Below are 27,856 nucleotides of genomic sequence, written 5' to 3'. Positions count from 1 at the left end.
CTAACAGCAGTTACACTTGAGTCCAAAATTTGCACCATGGACAAGAAGGCTGTGCAGAGAGTGGCATAAAAGATTAATAGAAGTTCATTCTCTTCTATCCAGGACATGGCATATAAGCAATATTTTATCAGGATATGCAGTATTGTCTGAGATGCTACACATCCTCTCCCTGACTGTGTATTTTTGTTGTTGTTGTTGTTACCTTCTGGGATGAGGCTTTGCAGTATCCGAAGCAGAACCATGAGATTCTGTAATAACTTCATACCATATAGTATCAACCTTGTTAAATCTCAAGACTCTGTTTTCTGCTATGTATTCTAAATGGTCTGAAGGGGTGGGGGGTGTATATATGTACACACCAATGGTGAAATCCATTTTTTTTTTTACTACTGGTTATGTGGGCGTGGCTCGGTAGGCCTAGGATGGCTTGGTGGGCGGAGCTTGGTGGGTGTGGCAGGGGAAGAATATTGCAAAATCTCCATTCCCACCCCATTCTGAGTCCAGCCAGAGGTGGTATTTGTTCATTTTCCAAACAACTAAAAATTTCCGCTACTGGTTCTCCAGAACCTGTCAGAACCTGCTCGATTTTACCCCTTGTACACAGTCACACCCACAAACTTTTGAGAGTAGGCATCAGAATTTCATTTTTAAAGGTATGCCAGTGTGTTCACAGAAAAAGTGACAATAAAGGTTAGCTTATCTTGGGAAATGTTCAATTCTTCTCACATATCACATAGGATCCCATGACATATTTTTGGGGATAGTAATTGCCTGGACATATACCTACAAATATTTTAGGCCCTGAACATGTGGGACTTAGAAGCTCTGTTCCTTTAATACCATTAAGAAGAGAGAAAGAGAGAATCAAGATGGGATCATGGAAAGAGCATGGGAAATTCTGGTACAGTTCATCTTTTACTTTTCAGTAATACATTAATAATATATATGGAACATTTGACTTAGTGTGATCGTCTTTTTTTCTACAATGGAGGAGGTTATCCATAATTGCTTCTCCCATTCACTCCATAAGACAGGAACAAATATTCTTTGATGTCTCTGTATACAGAGAGAGTAATCTCCAAGCCTACCAATGGAAATATCAAACAACATGAGAATTCCAAGATTAGGAAGAAGACAGAATAAAAAGCCCTGATGTAACACACAGGCTAACAACTGCCTGTGTGGAGAATCAGAAGAAATAATTCAGTTTTCAGTTGGCGACATGAAGAAAGGTTTTCCCAAGCTTCGTAGTGATTCTTACTTAAAATCATTTGGACAATCAAGCAATCAGCCATCAGTGGAAGACTTTGGATGTATCCCACCAAAAGATATATCAGATACAACCATTGATATGATAATTTGGAGGTCTTCCCTACACTTACTACTTCATTCAGGTCAGTTACGCATGTAGGTTGTGGAGTTTTCCATCAGGAGCATGTAATAATAGTATAGAACAGGGTTATCAAACTCCTGGCCAATAGGCCAGATGCATCACACGCTGGCCACGTCCATGCCCGGTTCAGTGAAGTGGGGAGGAAAGTCTCAATACATCACATGACAACACTGTGAGGATGTGAATTGGACACCCCTGGGATAGAAGATGGCTGAAGCTAAGCAGAGCCAGATGAATGGCCTTGAACTCCAGGAAGGTGATAAAAAAAAGCAATAGACATCAGCTTTGCAGCGCAGCACAAATAAAGCCACTGACAGCTGATCTAGCTGGTTACTGCTGTTGGAGGAGCGCATGATAATAAAGTTTTTCCCTGTTGAAATCATGGTGATGATTGCTTTAAAAAAGGCAGCCAGGCAGTGACTCCATGACCTCACAAGAGGAATACACAAGAATGACCCTTCACCTATGTCTGACATCCTAGAGATGAGCTAGTGTTAGCACGTGTAAGAGAAATCCGACACGGTTCTTTATCTCCTGTTCTTTGAAATACAGGCTGCAGTTAAATTTTTAATACTGTACAGAATGAGTAGGAAAAAGCTGTGTCTTTCTAGGTTGCCTCCAATCCCCAGACTGATCAGACATTAAGTCACTGTCTCACTCAGCAGATGCTAAAACAGACCCCATTAAAAAATAATCTAGGTAAAGATAAACACGAATTCTCCAATCCCATGGAAACATCACCAATGTAAAGGAGTCAATGTTTTAGGAATCAACATCAAGCTGAAGGAGAAAATATCTTGAAAACAGTTTTCCAAATATTTTAACCAGAGGATCTGGTGGTGGGAGGGGGTAGATCAAAATATGTAGACTGGCCTCCTGAAGATCCAGGGAAGAACATTTCAGCCTTTGAGACATTCCATGATGGAATCCCATGAGTTGGCCTTCTCCGGGTCCCATCAACTAAACAATTGGCGGGTCCCAGGAGAAGAGCCTTCTCTGTGGCGGCCCTGACCCTCTGGAACCAGCTCCCCGATGAGATTAGAACTGCCCCCACCCTCCTTGCCTTCCGCAAACTCCTTAAAACCCACCTCTGCCGTCAGGCATGGGGGAACTGAAATATCTTCCCCAGGCCTATACTGTTTATGTATGGTATGTTGTGTGTATGTTTTTTAAATTATGGGTTTTTAGCTTTCTAATTATTGAATTTGTATTATATATTGTTTTCTGTTGCTGTTGTGAGCCGCCCCAAGTCTGCGGAGAGGGGCGACATACAAATTTAATAAATGAATGAATGAATGAATGACTCCAAATAAAGCCTGTAGTATTCTATGTGCTGACTGTTATTGCTTATTTGTACTCGGACTATCATTAAGAGTTGTACTTTATGATTCTTAACGAATGTGTCTTTTCTTTTATGTATACTGACAGTACATGACCAAAACAAATTCCTTGTGTGTCCAATCACGCTTGGCCAATTAAAAAAAAAAAAAGATTATTCTATTCCCCCATTTCAAGTCTAGTATTTTTTTCTCCTCCTGATCTCTTCTTCCAGGAAACCACAACTTATGTATAAAGTAGCACTTGAGGCTCTTTCAGCAGGTGGAAATGGTTCAGTGGCCTTGATGGCCAGAAAAAGACCTATCACCACACCTAGTATTTGGCAGCCCTCCTGATTTCAAACCTGAGGAAAGAAATGAAGGAATCACGCAGAATAATTTGGAACATGATGAAATATCTCCAATGCATGTGCCAAGAATTCAAGGGACTGATGTTGTGATCCAATGAAGCCTGTCTTTGACGAGCATTACTGTTGTGGTTAGCTCTGGCCCAGCTCCTGCCCCAAGGACTGTGGATGTGGGGGAGACATCCACATGCTGCAGGCCTGTTTTCCGGACGGGCCCCGGTGGAATCTGCTGATGAAGGCTCCTCTGACCAAGAAGACATGAGTGACAGGGAGGAGGAGAGTGGGGCAGGAGATCAATTATCTAGCTCCTCCTTGAATTCAGAACAAGAGTTAATGATACAGCCACACATGCGGAGAGCGATGCATAGGCAGCAACAACTGAGAGATTATTATCAAAGAAAATGAGGCCACCTGTGGTTGGGTGGGGCTGTGGTAATTAGTGAGGTTGCTATAAATAGCAGCCTGTGGGTTTGGCCATTGTGGAGGATTATCTGATCGTTGTGTTTCATGACTGCTTTACTGACTTTGACTTTTTGTGTGCTGATTTTTCCCCGCTTTGAAACTAAACCAGAGCAAAGTGTGTTTCACTTTTTGAAAGAAGAAGGACTGTGAATTGCCTCACAGCTGCAAGCTAAGTATCACAGAACTGATAAGGGACTTGTACAAATTACCAGTTTGGTTGGAGACGAGTGCTCTTTGCTATGCCAAAAGAGGGCTTGGTTTAAGTGAATTTTCCTTATAAAGAACATTGTTTTGAATTTTCAAACGTGTGTGTGTCTGAAATTTCTACCTGTGAATTTTTGGGAGGAGTCTACCAGACAGCCCGACAGAACAATTACCATAAAATCACTGTTGCTATCATTGCTATTTGCGAGTCCCTTTGCAGAGATGTGAACACTAGGTCCTCTAAAACAGGGGTCTCTAACCTTGGCCACTTTAAGATTGAAAGTTGCTCAAGTTGGTCTCTCTCTCTGTCTCTCTCTCTCCCTCCCTCCCTCTCTGCCTCCCCCCCCCCCTCTTCCTATAGGGAGAACAAGAAATCCACAGTCCTGCCTGTTGAAACACATCAGCTTCCCCCAACGAAATCTGCAACTACAGGTAATCCTTGATTTACAACAGTTCCTGTAATCTGAATCTTTGCTGGCACTGTAAGCTATCCTTCTATCATTGAAGAAGCTGAAAGCAATAGCTGGAAAGAAAGGATAAGCCATACAATGAATTGACTCTTACCTTCACATTGTGCATATTTATTACGTTCCCACAATCATCTAGATACTGTTTGAGGTCTTTATCCTGTGAAAGAAAAGGACAGGATCTTATCTTTGATACGTTCATTGTTTCAACAAGATAATATTGTTCAACAATTAAATCAGAAGGTCTTAATACTGAGGGAGCAAACATAAGACTGGCAGACCCAGCTTTACAGCTAGAAGATATAATGGGCCAATATAGCAATCTGAGAAACAGTGGTACCCGAAGCCTCCACCTCTGCCTCAACAGTATTCCGGCTTGAGTAACTTGAAGTAAAAGGGAGGGTTACATCGGATATTCCATGCCAGCTGGTTCCCAGGCTGATTCATCTTAATGAAGGCATGTGCAATGAGTAGAATGAGACTAATTGGGCACTATGGTGATCCCCCTATAGATTCAGACATTTAAATTAGGAAAATGAAGCATGGGAGCTGACGGAAGCCAGTCCCTGATCCAATTCTCTATTCAAAGCTCCACCAAGAAGCATTGACCAAGGCATTACAAGCCACTTATCATTCAGCCCCAGAAACTTCCCATGTGAAGCAAGAAAGCAACTGTAGAGATCTGTGATATATATTTCATTTAGAGGTCAAATATATGAAACACTTTACCTTCTTAGGAGGAAGAGGTTATTGTGTCATTTATTAAGCTTTTGGAACGTATATATGTGATATATATTTTCGACTACTGTAATGTTCTCTACGTGGGGCTACCTTTGAAAAGTGTTCGGAAACTTCAGATCGTGCAGAATGCAGCTGCGAGAGCAATCATGGGCTTTCCAAAGTATGCCCATGTTACACCAACACTCCACAGTGTGCATTGGTTGCCGATCAATTTCCGGTCACAATTCAAAGTGTTGGTTATGACCTATAAAGCCCTTCATGGCATCGGACCAGAATATCTCCGGGACCGCCTTCTGCCGCACGAATCCCAGCGACCGATTAGGTCCCACAGAGTTGGCCTTCTCCGGGTCCCGGTGACTAAACAATGTCGTCTGGGGGACCCAGGGGAAGAGCCTTCTCTGTGGCGGCCCCGACCCTCTGGAACCAGCTCCCCCCTGAGATTAGAATTGCCCCCACCCTCCTTGCCTTTCGTAAACTCCTTAAAACCCACCTCTGCCGTCAGGCATGGGGAAACTGAAATAACTTCCCCAGGCCTATATTGTTTATGGGTTTTTAGTTTAAATTATTAGATTTGTATTACTGTACATTGTTTTGCCACTATTGTTGTGAGCCGCCCCGAGTCTACGGAGAGGGGCGGCATACAAATTTAATAAATAATAATAATAATAATTTTATTTAGAGGTCAAATATATGAAACACTTTACCTTCTTAGGAGGAAGAGGTTATTGTGTCATTTATTAAGCTTTTGGAACATAACGGTTGAGAACTATGGTAGGTTCTTTCCAAGCTACAAAACTTGCTGCTGAATTGAATGTTCCAAAAACAAGCAGAGAATTCTCTCAAAAGTACTTGAATTCTCCCAGAAAACTACAATTTAGCAGGATGTCTCTACTGCCTGGACATAGAACATAGTTTTTCAAACCAGTGTCAGCTTGCATATAAGGCAAATAGGGTGGCGACTCTTAATTTTCTAGATCTTAGTGAGAAACTGGATTTTCAGACATAAAAGAAAGTTGTGTTCCAATTTAGTGTGTTCCCTCCTCTCCTCCATATACTCACTAAATACTCGAAGACAAGAGTCAGGGATTTCTCTGTATGGATGATATCATGCAGGGTCACTATATTGGCATGTTTCAAATCTTTTAGAAGTGAAACTGTAAGAGAAAGAGGGATGGGAGACATGAGATCTGCATCACAAACACTTCCAATGCATTTCTAAATACGTCGCTTTGACAGAATTATTTGAACATAAAATAAAAATATTCAAGGTTCCTGTGAGCCCAGAAGAGTGTTCCAGAAGAAGCTCAAATTAAGAAACTATACAATCCCGAGCTGGATGAAGGTGGGAGGAAGAGGTAAGGTTCGTGAGTTATTACTTTGGTCTGGCAAGATTCTGTCCACTAGGCGTAAACAAGCTTTTGCTGTGTTGTCTTTGGGCAACTGCTGACAGACAACTGCGGCAAAAAAGATTGTAAAAGGAGGTGCAATTCACTTAATAACTGCCTTGCTTAGCAGCAGAAATTTTAGCTTCAATTATGGTTATAAATCAAGGGCTTCCTGTACTGAAGAACATCGATGAACTGAACCACATGTAATGCTAAGACTGATTGAAATTTCCCTTTGGGTAATCTGCCAATTGTCCCTATTCATGAAAGTTCATAGACTTTTTTGTAAAATTTGTTGGTTGTCACAGGTCTGCTTTATTTTGATCATACAAATCAGCATTTCCCCAATTCACTTTCTTTACAATTTTTTTCATCACAATATGCATGTCAATGAGTTCATCACCATGAGTAACCTACATTCAGCAATGCAAATACTACACTGCAGGCTTCTATTTCACAAACAGCAACTTTCCCCCAATGAAATGAAAGAACAGACACACCAGAGCTTCTAGAACAGGTAGTCCTCAACTTATGATCACAACTGAGCCCAACATTTATGTTGCTAAGTGAGAAATTTGTTAAGAAACTTCTGTTCCATTTTACATCTTTTCTTGCCATATTTGTTAAGTGAATCACTGCAGTTCTTAAATTAGTAACATGGTGCTTAAGTGAATCCAGTTTTCCCACTGACTTTGCTTGTCAGAAGGTTGCAACCGTCATAAGTGTGAGTCAGTTGTCAGACATCCGATGCTGCAATGGTCGCAAGTGTGAAAATTGATCATAAGTTACTTTTTTTCAGTGACATAACTTCGAAAGGTCACTAAATGAATAGAATAGAATAGAATTTTATTGGTCAAGTGTGATTAGACACACAAGGAATTTGTCTTGCTGCATATGCTCTCAGCGTACATAAAAGAAAAAGATACATTTGTCAAGAATCATGTGATGCATCACTTAATGATTGTCACAGGGATCAAATAAGCAATGAAGAAACAATCAGTAATAATAAAAATCTTAGGATACAACAACAAATTACAGTCATACAGTCCTAAGTGGGAGGAAAAGGATGATAGGAATGATGAGAAAAACTAGTAGAAATAGAAGTGCAGATTTAGTAAAAAGTCTGACAGTTTTGAGGGAATTATTTATTTAGTAGAGTGATGGCGTTCGGGGAAAAACTGTTCTTGTGTCTAGTTGTCCTGGTGTGCTGTGCAGTGCAGTGTGTGCAGAACTGTTATAAGTTGAGGACTATCAGTACTGGTAGTCCTCGACCTACAATAGTTCAGTTAGTGACCATTCAACGGGGCTGAAAAAAGGGACTTACAACCATTTTTCATAGTTGTGACCTTTGCAGCAGCCCCACCATCCAAATCAAAATTCAGATGCTTGGCAATTGTTTCATATTTAAGACTGTTGCTGTGTCCTAAAGTCATATAAATCCACTTTTGTGATCTTCTGGCAAGTCAGTGGGAACATCAGATTTACTTAACAACTGGGTTACTAACATAACAACTTTAGTGATTCACTTAACAACTGTGGCAAGAAAGGTTGCAAAATAGGACAAAACTCACTTAATAAATATCTAACTTAATATCAGAAATTTTGGGCTCGATTGTGGTCATAAGTTGAGGACTGCCTGCATTGTCGTCCGCTGGCAAGTCACAATGCTCATTATTTTTCATTCAGCCCTTGTGGTTCGGAGGTGGAAAAATGAAAACGTCACTTGTAGATCTGTCTCTCTAGACATCTAACTCATCCAGGCCTTGACTGAATTCCACTGCATTTCTTGCTATGATTTCTTTTAAAAAAAAAAATTCAAGTCCAGTGCCTCTCTACGGCAGCCTTCCCTGCTTTGACACGCTCTAAATTGCTCAGGGTTCCACGCCAGCAGGACCGTATCGGAAGAATATGGGATTAGGAAAGGCAGAACTAAACGTTTCGTAAATGATTCCTCTATGTACAGTCATGGCTGTTTGGCTCAAATGGATGCTATGCTTTTCTTCGCTTTCAAGGTCTACAGACTCTTCTAACCTCCCATTACTTTAGAGCTACATGGAGTTCTCAAGGCTGCTTACAAGTGGTGCAGTTCTATATCAGTTTACAGGATTCTTTTCTTTCAAATAATACCTTCCCGTTTCTGCTAAAAGACAAAAAAATGCAAGAGTTCTTTTTCAAAGCCCTTGAAGAAATGGCGGCAGGTTTAATACCTTCCCGGATGGCTGTGCAAGGGGCGCCCTCTTCATGCTCAAGACGGATCTCCTTCAAGGCCACCAAGTTGTCCGTGAGTTTACTCTTTCCTTTGTAGACAGTGGCATAGGTTCCCTGATGGAGAAAGACGCAGAGGTTAACACCCAACGTGGTACTTGTAAACTGGCCAGTCTCTTAAGACAGTGAGATGGCCGGTTTACAAATTTGATTTAAATAATTTTTGACGTAAGTAAACATCCTGTCATCTTCTGTAAGCATCAGCTCATTCCTCAGTCCTTTCACCCACGCTTAAGATACAAAACTACAGTTTCAACCGGAGAATTATTTCAATGTATATCTTCTTTCATTGTCTCTCATTCCCTTTTCTCATCCAACCCTGATGTTCCTTCTCCTCATAAATTCTATCTTCATGGGCCTAAACTTCCCTAAAGCAGAAAAAACTATCTCTGAAGTTGTACCGATCAGAAAAACTTGTCATTTCAATGAGAACAATCCCTACTGTATCAACTGTTCATAGAAACATAGAAGAAACATAGACGATTGACAGCAGAAAAAGACCTCACGGTCCATCTAGTCTGCCCTTATACTATTTCCTGTGTTTTATCTTAGGATGGATATATGTTTTTCCCAGGCATGTTTAAATTCAGTTACTGTGGATTTACCAACCACGTCTGCTGGAAGTTTGTTCCAAGCATCTACTACTCTTTCAGTAAAATAGGCGTTGATTGCTTACCTGAACGCCTCTTCTCGTACGGTGAGTGGGTACAGCAGTCACATGGGTTGCTCCTGTCCAATCCGTTGGAACTGAGCCTAGTATTAAAAAAGACTGCTGGATCCGCCCCTTCCCCAGAATTCGCGAATCCGTAGACTAGGCTCAGTAGTGAAGCTCTTTAATGTTCAACTCTCATGTGTTATAAGAAATTAGAATAGAAGGTAAAGAAGACCACACAAGGGAGGGAAGTGACTGCTGTACCCACTCACCGTACGAGAAGAGGCGTTCAGGTAAGCAATCAACGCCTATTCTCCATACTGAAGGAGTGGGTCCAGCAGTCACATGGGACATACCCAAGAGATAGGTCCCTAGGGTTGGAGTACATTGCTATCGTGAGAGATAACGGATTGGAGTACTCTTCTTCCGAAGGCAGCGTCTGCTGATGCGTACGAATCAATCTTGTAGTGTTTTATAAAGGAATTTGGCGAGGCCCAAGTGGCTGCTTTGCAGACTTCTTCCAACGGAGCCTGAGTCGCCCAAGCGGCAGATGTGGCAGCACTTCTGGTGGAATGCGCTGTAATATTCCTTGGAATGGAGAGGGAAGCTGTCTCGTAGGCCTTTGAGATGGCCCCTCTGATCCAACGACCTATTACTGTGGAAGACACTCTGGATCCCAAGGATCTGGGATGGTAGGCTATGAAGAGTGCTTCAGATCTCCGGATGGATCTTGTGCGTTGGATATAAATCTTTAGCGCTCTAGTGAGATCTAGAGTGTGCCATCTAATCGCCAGGGGATGCTCTCGTTGGAGACAGAAAGAAGGTAAAACGATATCCTGAGATCTGTGGAACATGGAACTGACCTTGGGTAGAAAGGTGGGGTCCAGCCGCAGAACCACCTTATCCTGATGAAACTGACAGAGGTCCTGTCTGATAGAAAGGGCTGCCAACTCAGATATGCGTCGGGCGGAAGTAATCGCCACCAGGAATGCTACCTTGAAGGATAGGTACCTGAGGGACGCAGAGTTCAGGGGTTCGTAAGGTGCTTGAGTAAGAGAGTGGAGAACCCGTGGCAAGTCCCAGGTTGGATATCTGTGGATTTTAGAAGGCCTGAGATTGGCCACTCCTCTTAGAAATTCTTGGATTTCTGGAAGGGAGCGTAGGGGCTGCCTGCGAGGCCCCGCCAAGACGGAAGAGATAGCGGCCAGATGGCGGCGGATGGTGCTGGTAGAGAGACCTTGGTGGAAACCTTTCATAAGGAAGGCGATTATCCTGTGTATGGGAAGACACAGGGGGGATAAGCCCTCCTGCGAGCACCACTGATGAAATTTGGACCAAGTATGGTCGTAGATCCGATTGGTAGACCCCCTTCTAGATTTCAGAATGATTTCCACTGTGTCTGGGTCATACCCTCGCAGGTCTAAGTCCCTCCGGATAACAGCCAGGCGGTGAGGTGGAACCACTCTGGATCCGGATGGAAGGAGGCCCCCTGCCGCAACATATCCTCCGAAGCGGGGAGTCGCCAGGGGTCCTGGACGGACAGTTGTTGAAGGTCCGCGAACCAGGGCCTGCGAGGCCAGTGAGGGGCAATCAGGATTACACGTGCTTTCTCCAGGAGGATTTTGTTGATCACGTCTGGCAGAATTGGAATTGGAGGGAAGGCATACAGTAGGCCTGGAGGCCAAGGACTCCTGAGGGCATTGACTGCCTCCGCTCCCGGAGACGGGAACCTGGAGATGAAGCGGGGAAGCTGGGTATTGTCTCTGGTCGCGAATAGATCCAACACTGGATGGCCGAACCTGAGGCAGATTTGGTGGAACAGTGACTGATGGAGATTCCACTCGCCTGGATCTATGGTGGCTCGTGAGAGCCAGTCCGCTTGGACGTTGAGGCTCCCCGAGATGTGATCGGCTAGAAGCGATTGGAGATTTTTCTCTGCCCAAAGACCCAACTTCAGGGCCTCCCTCATGAGGGCCTTGGATCTTGTGCCTCCCTGTCTGCAAATATGGCTTTTGGTGGCTATATTGTCGGTGAGAATCAGCACATGTTGGTTGGATATGTGAGGTTGGAATTGCTTTAGAGCTAGAGACACGGCTCTTAATTCTAGCCAATTGATGGGCTTGGAAGCCTCCTCCGGTGACCATGTGCCCTGAGCTAAAAGACCTTGGGCGTGGGCTCCCCAGCCCGAGAGGCTGGCATCTGTGGTGACTACAAACTGGTCGGGACACCGGAAGGGGGATCCCTTGTCTAGGGCTGGAGAAGTCCACCACTTGAGGGATCTGCGAACCGTCGGTGGGATGGTGATGCGTCGGTTCGAGTTGCTGTGGCCTGATCTCTGAAATGGTAATAGTAGCCATTGAAGTTCCCTGGCGTGAAGGCGGGCCCAGGGAACAATACCAATACATGACACCATCTTACCCAAAAGGGAGGATAGGGTGACAATGGAGGCCGATTGCTGGGGCAGGATGCGAGCAATGAGATCCAAAATGCTGCGTTTTCTCTCATTGGAGAGAAAAACCTGGGATATTTCGGAATTAATGATAGTCCCCAGATGCAGGATGGAAGTGGATGGATCAAGATGACTCTTGTTAAGGTTTATGGAAAAACCATGGTTCTGTAGAACCGACATGGTAGAGGAGAGGTCTGCAGCTACACCAGCTCTGGAATTACCATGAATTAAAATGTCATCTAAATAACATAAAATATGAATGGGAGAGGCCCGGATATGAGCCGCCAAGGATCCCAAGAGTTTAGTGAAAACCCTGGGAGCTGAGGAGAGCCCAAAAGGCATAGCCCTATACTGAAAATGCCTGCCTTGAAAGGCAAAGCGCAGAAATCTCCTATGGACCTTGGCAATGGGGATATGGAGGTAGGCCTCAGTGAGATCTAGAGACACCATAAAGTCTCCTCGATGAAGAGCTGATAAAATGGAAGATAGGGAGTGCATTTTGAATTTTCTATATTTAATGAAGCGGTTTAATTTCTTTAGGTCCAAGATGGCTCTCCAGCCTCCAGAAGTCTTAGGGACCATGAAGAGGATGGAATAGAAGCCTAAACCTCTCTGGAGAGAGGGGACCGGTTGAATAGCTCTAATAGTCAACAAATGAGAAATAGCCTCCTCCATTCGAATACGAGATGGAGAGGAACTGGGAGAGGGACAAGAAATAAAACGGTTAGGGGGAGAAGAAATAAACTCTAACCTTAGGCCCCTTTCCACTGTGTCAATGACCCAGGGGTCCTTACAAGAGCGGTGCCAGGCGGAAGAGAACCAGGCTAGGCGACCGCCTATAGGCAGGTGAGAAAACTTACCATCTGGTTCTTTTGGAAGTTCTGGTAGTAGAGGATCCTCTCTGATAGCGGGACCCTCTGCCCCTGGTGGTTCTAGCTTGGGATCGAAAGCGAGGGGAATACTGACCTGGGCTCTTGTGAAATGCGAAGCTTTGATCCTGCTGACGCCCGGTGCGCCGAAAGGACTGCGGTTTCGGGGCCTTCTTGGTGGTAGGTCCCAAGACCTTTTTCTTGTCTGCGTTTTCCGTAAGGAGAGGGTCCAGAAGATCTCCGAAGAGGAGGTTACGTTTCAGTGGACCCATAGCTAACTGCCATTTCTGTCTTACCCCCGCCTGCCAAGGGCGGAGCCATAGAAGCCTTCTGGCCGTTGTGGAGGCTGCTACTGATCTGGCTGCAAATCTGGAAGATTGGAGAGTAGCATCTGCTATATATTGGGCAGCTGCGAAAATTTTGTTGAAATCCTGTTGGCCCCGTAAGTCATCTGGAGGCAGGTGTGGTTGGAGCTGACGAAGCCATAAGAGCATAGCTCTGGAAAAGAAGGATGCCGCTGCAGCACTCTTAATGGCCCATGAGTCTGCAAGGAGACTTCTTTTGAGCATTTGTTCAAGTCGTTTGTCCTCTGGCCGGAGGACCTCCTCTGCCTCGCCAGGCATGGCAGCCGTTGAGTGGAGCGTCTTCACTGGTTCATCTGGCCTGGGACATGTTAGGAGTTCCTCATAGGAGGGGGAGAGCTTGTAGAGCTTCTTGTCCTTGGGAGTGGGAGTGAAGCCTATGGTTGGGTGGTCCCACTGTTTAAGCAAGGCATCCTTAAACAACTTGGGCATAGGAATTACCTCATTGTCTTCCTGTTCCTCCATGAAGTAAGGAAGATTTTCCTCTGGGGGGTCTGTGGAAGGAGTAGCTTGCTTCTCTTGCCCGGCTAGCCCCGTAGATACTCTAGCTTTTAGCAGGAGAGATTTGAAAAGCTGCGAAGGGAAAATAGCAGCTGGGGCTGGAATCTTAATCTGAGATTCCTCATCCTCCGACAGACGCTGAAAGGGGTCATCATCCTCTTCTGCATCCACGTCCTCATCCTCTTCCTGAGAGGAGTCAGAGGCCTCCATGACTGGGGCTCTGTAGGAAGGAGAAGAACTCACGGGACGGGAGGAGCGAGGGGGAGGATGAGACAGAGGAGGTACATTTAAAGATGAGAGTCTAGCATCAATAGTGTTAGTCAGAATAGTCAAGATAGACTGAAACTCCGGTGGCAAGGAAGAAATATCAGCCGGAAAAGCCTGAGGATCCCTGAGGCCCTGAACAGGTTCTGGCTGGGGGAAATCCTCGGTAATATCTGGCTCCTCTGGACCTAAACCCCATAGGTTAGGTTGGGGTGGATTTAGGTTTGGCTCATCCAGGGATAGCACAGGTACCCCAGAGGGAGGCAGGTTAGACGCCTCCGGGGGGGTAGGGTTGATATGCACTTGGGCCTGCACCTTAAAACGTTTGGCTGATTTATCATGTATTTTTTTGTAGGGCTAGGTCCCTTCTCTTCTCAGCCCTAGTGGGCTTGGCTAAAGACTGAGAGCCTGAGGAAGAGGAGGAAGAGGCCTGGGGAAGCTCAGAAGGATTACCAGTAGGCCTAACCTCTTTGGAACCTTTGGTAGTGCCTCTCTTGGGAAGGGAAGCCATAGTCTGAGCAATTACAGAAGACAAGGCTTGAGCCAAAAAATAGGGGAGAGAAGAATTATTTTGTGGAATTCCCAAGAGGATAGGTGACCCTGCTCCTAGGCCCAGGAGCAGCTGCGCCTTAAGAGGCAATCCTGGGCGATACCAAGAGTTCTTGTCCTTAAGTGCAGCGTGGCAGGCCTCACTAACTTAACTTTAAGAAAAACCAAGGCACACTGGTTGGAGGCCACTTCCGTGGAGAATAGGCCCGAGGGAACTCAAAGCGACGACTCCAGGGTCAGGCGGCGGGCTGTAGGCACTAATGGCCGACCCCTTAGGGCAGAACCGAAAGTGCAACTTACTGGGCGTCAGAGCCTTGGCGCCAAAATAACTGCTCCGTTATTTGCAATAGGAGCGACTAAGCCCGGGAGACAAAACAAGTCCCACACCGCGGGAGGTAAATAGCCCTTAATTAGTTGAAAAAAATAAAGCTTGCTCACGGCAGGACCTCCAAGGCCGGAATTAACAAACCGGCCGCGGCTACAGCACGAAGGGAAAAACCGCAAATGGCTGAGCCGCTAACTTCTCCCCCGACTCAAAGCCCTGTAGGGCTGAGAAAAAAACTGCCGGCAAGCTGAGTAATGGAAAAATCTTACTTGCTATTGAAGGGAGATCGAAGGGAAGGTGTTTTATCGAGAGGAACGAGCATTCACACACATCCGAGGATGCGAACTGAGCGAATTCTGGGGAAGGGGCGGATCCAGCAGTCTTTTTTAATACTAGGCTCAGTTCCAACGGATTGGACAGGAGCAACCCATGTGACTGCTGGACCCACTCCTTCAGTACGGAGAATAATATTTTCTCATGTTGCTTCTGATCTTTCCCCCAACTAACTTCAGATTGTGGCCCTTTGTTCTTGTGTTCACTTTCCTATTTAAAATGCTTCCCTCCTGAACCTTATTTAACCCTTTAACATATTTAAATGTTTCGATCATGTCCCCCCTTTTCCTTCTGTCCTCCAGACTATACAGATTGAGTTCATTAAGTCTTTCCTGTTCACCAAACGTCTTTGCTACCATTCATCGGAGCCTTCCCCAGACTCCAGGACTGGCCCTTGTTCCTCCCCAACCTCCTCACTGTCTGAGTCTGCCACCAGCTCTGCTAGCTACTTGGCGGGCCACAATAGACATCATATTTATACTCTTCACAGCCACAGTGATTATGTACAATTTCCAGGAAATGTGTGACTCCATACTTGGGTTTGCAAGCCCCTCTCAGGATTCTTTGGACAACTAGAAATAAGCCAGAACACTAAGTGCATATACTGGCAAAAAGATACCTCTAACCAGTCTTAGTTTTATCAGGACGGGAGACTCTCTAACCAGGAATAGATGGGAATATTTTGTTCCTGACTTTATAACTTCAAAACAAGTAATGTTTTTCTTATTTATCCCTTAAAACCCTGACGTGGGTCATTATAAGCCACTTAACAAACCCTCAAAGATGAAATGGGGTAAATCTGAACTCTGGATATTAGAAATATAAAATTCCAAGTGAATGTGCTTCTTTCTTGGGGGAAGGGAATGGAAGGGAAACAAGTAGGGTTCTGACTACATTTGACCCTCCCAAATCAATCCTAAAGGTGGCTACCAAGAAGGTAGGGTTTTTTAAAAAATCTATTAGAATAAAAGATCAAATAAAATATATAGGCCAATTTGTTCAGGTGCTATATGAGGATGGTTAAAGTAATAGTGCAGTTAGAAGCCATGTCCAAAAACAGAAAACAGAAGAAGATTGAAGCCGGGAAGGTTTGTTAAAAATACCAACCCACTGTACGATTCTGTTCTCCACTAAAAAACTGGCAAGATTCAAGACCAAGCAGGAAGATAAAAAGATGGAAGCGTAAATCACCCTGAGCCAACCCAATGCATGTTAAAAGAAACCATTTGTCAAGTGAACCAAAACCCAGCCCTTACCTTTGACCGGTCTGAAAAGGGCCAGTTCACAACACTCACCTCTCCCAATTTGTCCAACTTCACGTATGTCTCCAGCTTCCCAAAGCCAATCTCCGACTAAATGAAAAAAGACCAAGGAACAAAGTATAATGGATCTACCCTTTTCGACCAGGGGTGCTTAGGGAGTCAGCAACAGCTGCACTTGCTGACCTGCAGTACTTAGTACTGGTCCTGCAACAGTGAAGGGGGGAAAACACTGAGAAGTAGGAAGGAGGGACAGACGATTCCTATTTACCAGAGAGACTCTGCGTAACCGCCTGCTCAAGGGCTTGTCAAAGAGAGGACTGTTGAGGGTCAGTTTCTCCAGGTAGCCTTCAGGCAGACGGATGTCAGCTGGGAGTGACAGGCGCTTGTTAATATCCTGGGAAGCAAGGAGAAATTAGTCAGCTTTTTTTTATTAAAGCCTCCCAAAATTAGAAGCCTGGATGGATGGATGGATGGATGGATGGATGGATGGATGGATGGATGGATGGATGGATGGACGGACTGACAGATAGTAAAAGTAAATGCACATGCTAGAAGTGGAGAAAGCAGAGTTTCCAGTTTCTCCTGCACTAGTCTAATACAACCACTCCTTTAACCAGTATAGAATCTGAGACTAGGTGTGTCCTGAGAAGAGCATCAATAACTTTTGGATTCTTCAGAACATTTGGGGGTGATCTAGAAATCTTGGTAGGAGTTTCCTGTGCAATCTCACAAACCCATATATGGGAATACCAAGAAGTCACAAATTTTACTGAACGGTTAGACTTGCAATATTTTAAACTCATTAACAAACAGTAGACGTAAATAAGCCACTAACAAATCAACCCCAGTTTAATTTAGTCTAGCATGCAATGCAAACCGGGTGAGGAATTCTGTGCGAAATCCATGTACAGTAATACCTCGTCTTACGAACCTAATTGGTTCCAGGGGAAGGTTTGTAAGACGAAAAGTTCGTAAGATGAAACATTGTTTCCCATAGGAAACAATGTAAAATCAATTAATCCGTGCAACAAACCCCCCCCCCCCCGCAAAAAACCGCCAAAAGTTCGGCAAAAGTTCGGGTTCTGGAGGCAGCTGGGAAGCCCCGCCGCCCGGCTGTCACCTTTTAAAACAGCCGGGCGGCTTCTCGGCGGCCTCCCGAACACCGAACCCGGAAGTTCGGGTTTGGCGTTCGGGTTCGGGAGGCCGCTGGGAAGCCCCCCCCCCCCGGCTGTTTTAAAAGGTGACAGCCGGGTGGCGGGGCTCCCGAACCCGAACGCCAAACCCAAACTTCCGGGTTCTGCGTTCGGGAGGCCGCTGGGAAGGCCCCCCCCCCCGGCTGTTTCAAAAAGCGACAGCCGGGCGGCGGGGCTTCTCGGCGGCGGGTTCGTAAGAAGAAAAAAGTTCGTAAGAAGAGGCAAAAATTTTCTGAACCCCAGGTTCGTATCTCGGGTTGTTCGTAAGACGAGGGGTTCGTATCATGAGGTACCACTGTATTTATCACTTGTCTTACTTTATCTGAGGCTATTTGGAGTAGATTTTGAGTTCCCTAACCTCTGAAGTTAATTTTGGGGAGTAAAAGAAGAGAATGTAACTTGAGAAGCAAGACGTCTTTATTCCTTTCACTTCTCTCCATAAAAAAAATAGCCAATTATAGTGGGGAGACAGAGAACTCTTTGTTCTCACCTTAAGCTGCCCCTCCATCATCATACCTTTCCACATACCTCAGTGGAAATCTTGCGCGCCGGGTTGTTCCGCATGCGTACTCGGACTGGAGACTGCACCTCATCTGATGATGTTCCTGATGCCTGATCACTCTCACCATCCGAACCCATTTTGAGGTCCTCATGAACAATTTCTGCACCAAGGAGAAATGCAGATGAAGACACGGTGGGCAGAGAGGACTCACCCCATTCCCTCCAATATTTGCAACGCTGGGCTGTAGGAGGAAGCAACGGATCAGCCCAATGTGCTGAAACTAGAACTCTCATCATTCCATGGGCTATGCTTATTGAAACCTCTAGAACTGCAATCCCATTACAATTAATTGGTGGGCACTAGTTGGGAAGTGGCTGCTATTCACCCCTAAGCATAATGTTTTATGTAAAGTCATAAATGTTTTAAATACATGCCCTTCTTTCAGTTTGAAACCATCTTATGAATGTTCCACATATAGCAACCCAACACTGAATTTTTATTTATTTATTTATTATTACTTTTGTAATCTCAATTCCATCTCTCCAGAAAGTTTAAACATGTTGCCACTAGGGGTACCTCCCCAAAGAAAAGTAAAGCTACATGGCTATAGATCAGTGTTTTTCAACCAGTGTGCTGCGAGACATGGTCAGGTGTGCCGCGAAGCTCAGAGAAAGAAACAAGAGAGAGAGAGAGAGAGAAAGAGAGAGAAAGAGAAAGCAAACAAGAGAGAAAGCAAGCAAGAGAGAGAAAGAAAGAGAGAGAGAAAGAAAGCAAGAGAGAGAGAGAGAGAAAGAGAGGGAGGGAAGGTGGGAGAAAGACATAGAGGGAGAGAGGGAGGGAGGGAGAAAGAGAGCAAAAAAGAGGAAAGAAGGAAGAGAGAAAGAAAGAGGGATGGAGAGAGAAAAAAAGAGGAAGGGAGAGAAAGAGGGAGAGAGAAATAGAGTGAAAGGGAGGAAGAGAGAGAATTTTTTTGTCCAATATTTTAGCCCCCCCCCCCCCTCACTCAATGTGCCCCATGGTTTTGTAAATGTAAAAAATGTGCCGCGGCTCAAAAAAGGTTGAAAATCACTGCTATAGATGATAGACTGGACTTCACTTTTTTAGACTGAAGAGGTTCCCTGCATATAAAAGCTACCATGTCATTTAAGAGCCTTTGTTCAACTTTCTGCCATGTAATTGTTCTATATTAGCAGAATCTTAAGTTCTACATCCTCTTACACTCAGCTACCATATTTTTCGGAGTATAAGACACATCTTCTTACTCCCCAAAAGAGGGTGAAAACTTGGGTGTGTTTTATATACCGAATATAGCCCCACCCAGCCACCCCCACTCTTTGGCCTCTGCTTCCCAGCAATTTACCTCCTTGAAGCAAACAACAAAGCCTGATTAGTAATGTTGGGCGAACCCAATGAAGTTCTGGTTCGGCGAGTTCCGCCAAACTTTGCCATGAAATTCAGGTAAGTTCGCCGAACCCGAACAGCAGCAGCCCCACTGTGGCATCCTTTTCTATAAAAATAAACAAGGAGGTGGGGAATCCCATGATGGGATTCCGGGGACATCACAGAGATTCCTTCCTCCCCGTTTCAGCTGGCCAGGAAGGAGTCTCTGTGACGTCAAAGCCCCGCCCCCGGAATCCCATCGTGGGATTCCTCACCTCCTTTTGCTTGCAGCGTCACAAGCAAAAGGAGGTGGGGAATCCCACGATGGGATTCCCCATTCTCCTCCTGCCGGCGGAGCTTCGCGGTGTTCGAGCGAACGCCAAACCCGAACTTTTAAAAAAGTTTGCAAGTTCGGTTCCCCCAACACTACTGATTAGGGCAAGCAAATGATTATCCGCCTCCCGACCAGCAGCTGATTGAAGCTGCAAGTGCTAAAATGAAAATGAAATTAAAGCTGCAAGGAAGCAAGCTGAAGGACAGGCAGAATTTTATTTTCTTGTGCTAATCCGACTGCTGAAACTGGGTGCAAGGAGGTAAGTCAACAACTTTAAATGTCTGTAGAATGTTCAAATCATTAGACTTATTTTTTAAAGACTGCTTTATTGTTGTTTTAGACAACAAAATGAAGAAGCTTTTTAAAATAAATGCTTGATCTGAAGAGGCTCAGTGCTATTGTATCTTCTTTTAAATAGCAGAGGGTAATGTATACTTCAATTTTACATCAATTTTAACAGCATCTGTGCCAGTATAATCTGAAATGTAACAGTGTCATGTTTAGTATTAAGATAAGGCAGCTGAGTTAAATCCTGACTTAGTCATGTTTAGAGCAGATCTATTTGAATAATTGGGAGGAGTTTGGGTGACTACATTTAAGAAACCTTTCTGGCATTAATATACTGCCATAATGTACATTTCTCAGATTCTTTGCTCTTCTATGGATCAGGCACACACGCACAGAAATAAACAGCAAACAGTATATATCATATGTACTGTTTGCCATTTAAAATTGCTGGGAGGCAGAGGCAGATTCCCTTGTTTTCCTCTCCCAAAACAAAGATGCTTCCTATACTCTGGTGCGTCCTATACTCTGAAAATTTTGGTATCTTGCTCAGCTACAGGGGGTATAGTTAAGATCAGAAAACGGGATAACATATTCTGATCTCCTTCCATCCAATTTCTTTGTTCGTTAAATTTAGATTTCAGAACAATTCTGGGCATAAAAAACATTAAAATCATCCAGTATAAATATATGCCCAATTATCCCCTGATATATTAATCATTTCTGCTAACATAGTTTGATTAGTTGTGTTACTTATAATTATGTTGGTTCCACAATCTCACGTAAAAAGTTCTCTAAATGTTCGGTATCATATTTAAGTATGTAACACTCAAAAGTATATACCAGTGTGGGCCAGCCTTCCTCAACATGATGCCCTCAAGAAATAACAGAATCACCCATCTTCCCCAGACAGCATTAGGCACTGGAAATTCTAGCCCAGCACATCTAAAGAGCACCAGATTTAAGAAACGTGCTCTGGGAATGGGATTACACTGGCTCTCTGATTCTGTGCATCTTTTTAAAGACAACATGAACCTTGAGATCTGCTTCAGTATCTTTTTTTTAATAGCCATATGTTGAATTCATGTCAGTGATACTCTCAGGAACCCAAAGCAGTATTTTCTGATCTAATGCTTTTAACTGCTCAAATTCCCAGCCTCCATAGCCATTGCTATATGCCATAAGGCAAAAGTGTATTTTTGGGAATCAGGAAGTTTCAAGTCCCAGTAAATTAAACTGAATTAAATTATAACTCAATACCTCTGGATGGAAGTTACCTGCTTGGGAAAGGTTGATTTAAAAGGACAGCAAATCACTTCATATTGAGTAAGGCCACTGGTCCAGCTGCTCAACACTCTCTAGAGAGTAACATCAGGATGGTCTCATGAAAAGATTTCCCACTTTATTCCTAAAGCACCTCAATCTTTCGTCTCTCACAGAAGATTGTGCTTATCAATTTCTGCTCAAAATCATCTTATACAGAAGATGTGTCTGGCATAAACTAGACATGTGGAGGGCATTTAGAACAGCCCCGGAAAAGTAATAAAAAGTAAATGTGACATCATGGCTGGGGTCACACATTATGCTAAGCCAGGATTTTGGACCATAATTACTTTGGGGGGGGGGGGGAATCCACCTTTAGCTTTAGGGACAACAAATCATACTACGCATTAGCATAGTGAGACCAGCCAGAATAAAAAAAGGGGCGTGCATAAGTGCCCCAGTGTGCCTTCCATCCCCTGTCCAATTGTCTCTCCTTATCTCATTTATCTTTTCTTCCTTTCAAATTTGTTCACCTATACTTTTATATCTTTTCTTCTATTCTTTTCTTTATTTATATTACTACATATCTATTCTCTTCATAGAAACCTAGAAGACTGACGGCAGAAAAAGACCTCATGGTCCATCTAGTCTGCCCTTATACTCTTTTCTGAATTTTATCTTAGGATGGATATGTGTTTATCCCAGGCATGTTTAAATTCAGTTACTGTGGATTTATTTACCACGTCTGCTGGAAGTTTGTTCCAAGGATCTACTACTCTTTCAGTAAAATAATATTTTCTCATGTTGCTTTTGATCTTTCCCCAAACTAACTTCAGATTGTGCCCCCTTGTTCTTGTGTTCACTTTCCTATTAAAAACACTTCCCTCCTGGACCTTATTTAACCCTTTGACATATTTAAATGTTTCGATCATGTCCCCCCTTTTCCTTCTGTCCTCCAGACTATACTATGTGTACCGGACCAGAATATCTTCGAGACCGCCTTCTGCTGCACAAATCCCAGCGACCGATTAGGTCCCACAGAGTCAGCCTTCTCCGGGTCCCGTCAACTAAACAATGTCGGTTGGCGGGTCCCAGGGGAAGAGCCTTCTCTGTGGCGGCCCCGACTCTCTGGAACCAGCTCCCCCCAGAGATTAGAACTGCCCCTACCCTCCTTGCCTTTCGTAAACTCCTCAAAACACACCTTTGTCGTCAGGTATGGGGGAATTGAGATATCTCCCCCGGGCCTATATAATTTATGTATGGTATGTTTGTAGGTATGTCTGCTTAAAAATGGGGTTTTCTTAACTACTTTAAATTGTAAATTATTAGATTTGTTATGAATTGTTTTATTATGTTGTGAGCTGCCCCGAGTCTACAGAAAGGGGCGGCATACAAATCTAATAAATAAAATAAATAAATAAAAATAAAATTATGTATTGGACTAAATGAATGAATGAATGAATGAATGAATGAATGAATGAATGAATGAATAAATAAATAAATAAATAAAATAAAACGCAGAGATTCAGACTGATGCACTGGATAAGGCCATGGTTAATTAATTTCTCTTCGAATGAGCCCCAGCAACGTCCTTACCAACCTCATCCTGGAGCAGTATGCAAGACGCTGGGTCCCCCAGACTCTTTACTCAAGGAAATGATGAACCTCAGCTTGAAATAAGAGGCTCATAAGGTGCATAAATTAGTTATCCAGGACTCTGAAATGCCTCTCTTGAAGTCAGACTGTCTTGACTTGTGGCCTCAAGCCACAATGGGGAGCCCTTACTGGCAGCGGCAGTGGGAGGTGCGATAGTCACCTAATCGTGTGGTGCGGCTGAGGTGAGAGCTCAGGCTGCGGCTGATGGCCAGGCGGGGCCTGCGGAAGGAGCCTGCGCAGTGGTGCAGGAAGGCGTGAACGCTGCGGGAGGTGCTGGGATGCACACTCTTCACTGTGGGGCCTGGGGGGCAGGAGAGGGAGGGGGGGAGGAAAGCCCACAGACAGACAGGTGGGAGGGAAGGATATGGGGGATGCAGGAAACATGGAGGGGGACACAGGTGGCCGGGGAATGGGGTGTCGGGACGGTGAAGAAGAGAACATCAGCAGAAGGAGAGAAGGGGAGCGGTAGGAGGGGAAACACCAGTGAGAAGCAGAAGTAGCAGCAACAGAGGGGAAGAGACGGTGGGATCCCAGAAAATGGAACAGCAGCAGAAGAAGAATCATCATCTCCACCCACCACAAAACGGTGGAAGTACAAACAGGGGGAGGGAGAGTCCAGGGGAAACAACGGGGAACCCCAAGCAACATCCCAAAGGGAGTGATATGGAAAAGATGGACACACGGAAGGCAGGGAAGGAAAAGAAGAGGGGTCGAGCAAGCAGCCCACAACGAAGAGCCAAAAGCACAGAAGACAGACGGTGGCCACCACATAAGCGAAGGGATTGATGCCGCCACAGAAGAAGGGAGGCCAATATAAACAGAAAAAATGGAAGGAAAAAAAAAGAGGAGGAAAAAAAGAGAAATATGAAGGAAGGAAAAATAAAACACAAATCAAAGTAGAACAGAAATCAAACTCAAAAGACAGCCCTCAGCCAAGGGGCAGGGGATTAGGGATATAACGGACAGACAGGACTTACCTGAGTGAGACAGCCTTCTCCCTACCACTTTAATAACTGGAGACCCCACCCCCACCCCTCAAATATATTTGAGATTGGAATATTTATAGTATAACAATAATGTTGGTTTGCTGCACTGTTTCGACTTTTCTAGTGTAGCTTTTCATGAGTTTAGCAAATTCTACAGAATCTCAGCAGCATTCTTAAAAGGAAAATGTCAATATTCCAGTCCTCACTATTACACCAGTAGGCCTGACCCAGCAAAGGCAAGATAGACTGAGTAGTCCACAATGAATTTCCAGGTGTCTATAAGCCTTGAGTAGGCCTCTGGTTATTTTTATTTTTTTTAGTGCAACAGAAACACCTTATGTCATACTCTGCTATTCTGTCTCCATCCAACACATCCTTTATTTTCTGCTATTTATGAGTTTAGGATGGTGGAAATAGGTTCTCATGCTGGCATACAGAGAGAGAAACAGGATGCATCCTCTTTCCCTTCACTTTTATTACCATCATTTTTCACCTCTAAAGCTGCTCATTACTGCAGCCTAGGCAACTCAATTCTTTAGATAAACTAGTTTCACAGCTGGGTAAAAGGGCCTCCAGGTTGCAGGGAATTATCTGACCATTTGCAAAGAAAGTTGCTAAAACTCTCTGAAAAGTATTCTGCTGACTGTGCTGATTCTACAGAATGTCGTTTTAACCCAGAACAGCCCTACTTAAGCCAGGGTTTGGCAATGTTCAAGAAGTCAGGAGCCACAATTCTGCCTCCTTATCTTCCAGAGGGCTTCAGGAATTTGTCCATTTTTAGAACTGGGAGAGGGGGGCGATGTTCAATGGTAGAAATGGAAGCCTCGCAGGGGGGGGGAGGGGGAACCAATAAACTCTGCTTAAATTTCCAAATGCTAGTTTGAAAGCAGCTTCCACATTGCCACTGAGTTGTTTTTCTGGTAAGGAAGTTAAAGGTGAGAATGTGAATAGTTTACATCCAGATGTCTCCAAATTTCAGTTCCCATCCTTCAAACTGAAAATATCCCCCCCCCCCCCCTTTCCCCAAAAAATAGTTAAAATCAGTCTGACAAATATACTGGGGTTTTTTTTTTCTTTTTGGCCCTTTTTGAAAAGCATTTTGGAATTCTACTCAGACTTGTAACTCGTTGGCCTTAATAAACTGTCTTGACACTTCCATATGAGAGAGGGGGGGTGAGGGAGGGAGAGAAAGGGGGGAAGAAAGAGAATGTGCATGCAAGCTGTCTAAACTTTAGCATTAGAAATGTGCTTGTTGAAAAATATTTTCAGGACAAAAGCCAACCATCACATTCTGTAGGGGATGTCCCACCCCAAAATGCATTCTTGACTCCTTTCAACACCATTACTCAGCCTACTTTGGGACGCGGTGATGGAGCCTATCTCCAGAGACAGTCCAAAAGCTTCAGCGAATAAGAAGAGCCCCTGCTCAGAGTTTGAACAAGGCCAGGAGATCAGAAAACATTCCTTCAATTTTGTACCTTCTCCTGGTTGTCCAGAAGTGTTCATTCCTAATCCCAGATGCTATCTTAATTTCCGAATACCTGGAGGTTTGACTATCCAAAAGACTAATCCCATCCCTATAAATCCTCTCTGTCTGGCTATTTTGTCAATCTATAAATCCAACTATTTAATAAGGTTTACACTAGAAAATCTTCTTGGTCCATTTGTCAGTGCATAAAAGTTTCACATCAGACGTTTCGACAGGCAGCAATGCGTGCTACCCTCAAGTGAATTAATAAAAAGCTTATCATTAAAGAAGCTTTGCCAAACACCCTATGATTTTTCTGCTATAGCCGCTCTCCTTTGAGGGCTTTTTAGAATAATGTTCTGTTAAGGGTACAACAGCCAAGGAAAGGTATTGTAAATAAATCAGGGGAGAAAAAACTGCTGCAATTCTCCCTCCAAGGAAGTGAAGATCAAGGAGGGAACTCACCGTTATCGCTGCTGTTGTTTTCCTCTATATTAATGGGTTCATTGAGGTTTTTCTCTACAGTTCGGCTCCCCCGCAGAGTCATGGACAGCTGCCTCTTGATCTTCTTCATCCGATCCATGATGGGGAAGGGGCTGGAGTCACTGCTGAAGGTATGGGATGAGGATGTTATTCAGATTGTTAAACAAGCAATTTTATTTGTCAGATGCAGTAAAACTAATGCAGCATTAGACTCAGGTTCTTGGACAAACAGTGGCTGGTAAAAACTTCAAATGAATGCCGTCAATTAAAATGATTTTTTTTAAAAACCCAAAGTGATTCATCAAAGTTCCTCCAAAATTCACAGACCTCTTCAATATTTAAACAAAATATTCTTTAAAAGTCATATGTCGATAACATACAAAAGTCTCTTAAGACTTTTGTATGTTCTCGACATATGATTTTTAAACAATATTTTTAGATACATGGAATACTGTACATCTGTACAAGACAGCGTTGTCTAACATCCAGAAGGTTACAGACAAAGATTTGACTGAAGATTTCAAACCAACATCAAATCTCTTACTTGACTTGATCCCCAGGTTGAATAGTTCAAAGAAAAAGCAACCTATGGTTCCAACAGCTCCATCCACCTTGACCAAAGGTGCCAAAACTGCTCTGTATCTTTTCATGTTTCATCTTCCATGTACAGTCATACCTCGTCTTACGAACCTAATTGGTTCCAGGGGGAGGTTAGTAAGACGAAAAGTTTGTAAGACGAAACATTGTTTCCAATAGGAAACAATGTAAAATCAATTAATCCGTGCAATGAAAAAAAACCGCAAAAAAACGCCGCCACCCGGCTGTCACCTTTTGAAACAGCCGGGGGGCTTCTCAGCGTTCTCCTGAACCCAAACGCCAAACCTGAACTTCCGTGTTCGGGAGGCCGCCGAGAAGCCCCCAGGCTGTTTTAAAAGGTGACAGCTGGGCGGCAGGACTTCTCAGCGGCCTCCCGAATGCCGAACCCGGAAATTCGGGTTTGGCGTTCGGGTTCAGGAGGACGCTGAGAAGCCCCCTGGCTGTTTAAAAAAGCGACAGCCGGGCAGCGGGGCTTCTCGGCGGCGGCGGCAGCAGGTTCGTAAGAAGGAAAAAGTTCGTAAGAAGAGGCAAAAAATTTCTGAACCCCGGGTTCGTATCTCGGGTTGTTCGTAAGACGAGGGGTTCGTATCATGAGGTACCATTGTATTTGTTCTTTCTATTCACCCCTCTGGAGAACTTCCATTTTCACCTCTCAACCACCATTTCCTAATCCACAACCTGTATTCCTTGGTTTCCCTAGTTTCACCTTACTCCTCCTTTTTCCATCATTCCATCCCAAGGTCTACCTGCTCCTTCCCCTTCTAGGCTTTGACCAGCTGTTCCGGCCATTTGTTCTTCTGGGAAAATAAAGCATGACAGCCAATCACCGACAGAAACCAGAGAAGCATCAACTGCCATAAATTCCCCAGCGCCATTACCATGTGGTGATGCAAATAAATATATGATTTTAATTTTTTTTAGGGAGATGCAAGAGCAAAATAAATTCTGTTTCTGCATTACTGAAGGTCAGTGCAGATATGAATGGCAGGGGAATCGCTCACATAACCAAGAGCATGCTGTTTATTAAATGAAACTAGGGCAGAGCGCAGCAAACTTCCTACACAATGACACAATGAAATTCGCCATTGTTACAGCTATCGACACTGGGGTTAGTAGCTTCGTAAACAATACAACTGATAGTAGCTATTACCTCCAGTACAGAAGCTGGTATCTCAATAACTGCTCCTTGGGGGAAAGAGAGGGAACTCTATTAAACTTGTATGATGTTTAAGGGGTTCCTGAAAGCATCCGGTTACTTACCATCTGTGGGGGACAGAGTGCATTGCCTAAGTGGCCTTTGTCATTTTGTTGTATTTTCCCTACTACCCAAAAAACAACATCTGAAAACCCAGGAACACAACCACCACCACCCTTTTCCCCCCTATGTTATGGTGACCCTCTTGCTTGAACAAGCCAGCGGATGGCAGAAGCAGCAGAATTTACTCTTCGTAGTCAGGCAGCCCCTACTTCCTACTTTTGTCCTCAACTTACAACCACAATTAATCCCCAAATCGATTTTGCCAAGCAAGAAATTTGAAGTGA

At 44.2% G+C, this 27,856-nt stretch overlaps 1 protein-coding gene across 13 annotated transcripts in view; it reads right to left on the bottom strand.

Annotated features, from left to right (window-relative positions):
• The window catches only part of CDK16 (cyclin dependent kinase 16), a 95,711-nt gene that overhangs the window by 17,734 nt on the left and 50,121 nt on the right, over positions 1–27,856 (bottom strand). For 3 of the 13 annotated variants that reach the window (XM_070741149.1, XM_070741148.1, XM_070741144.1), the window contains exons 2-9: positions 25,700–25,842; positions 22,941–23,081; positions 17,889–18,022; positions 16,436–16,561; positions 16,201–16,257; positions 8,544–8,658; positions 6,011–6,105; positions 4,308–4,370 (exon numbers count right to left, since the gene is read on the bottom strand). In XM_070741149.1, the coding sequence (XP_070597250.1) occupies positions 4,308–4,370; positions 6,011–6,105; positions 8,544–8,658; positions 16,201–16,257; positions 16,436–16,561; positions 17,889–18,022; positions 22,941–23,081; positions 25,700–25,817 (849 nt within the window). In that variant the 5' untranslated portion in view covers positions 25,818–25,842. Of the gene's footprint in view, positions 1–4,307; positions 4,371–6,010; positions 6,106–8,543; positions 8,659–16,200; positions 16,258–16,435; positions 16,562–17,876; positions 18,104–22,940; positions 23,082–25,699; positions 25,843–27,856 lie in introns of all 13 variants that reach the window. The other 10 variants (XM_070741147.1, XM_070741146.1, XM_070741142.1 and 7 more) reach the window with 7 other exon arrangements.

This window comes from Erythrolamprus reginae, chromosome 2 (assembly GCF_031021105.1).
Source record: "Erythrolamprus reginae isolate rEryReg1 chromosome 2, rEryReg1.hap1, whole genome shotgun sequence".
Lineage (NCBI taxonomy): Eukaryota > Metazoa > Chordata > Lepidosauria > Squamata > Dipsadidae > Erythrolamprus > Erythrolamprus reginae.
Note: the sequence above shows the minus strand (reverse complement) of the source record. Positions and strands in the feature narration are given on the sequence as shown.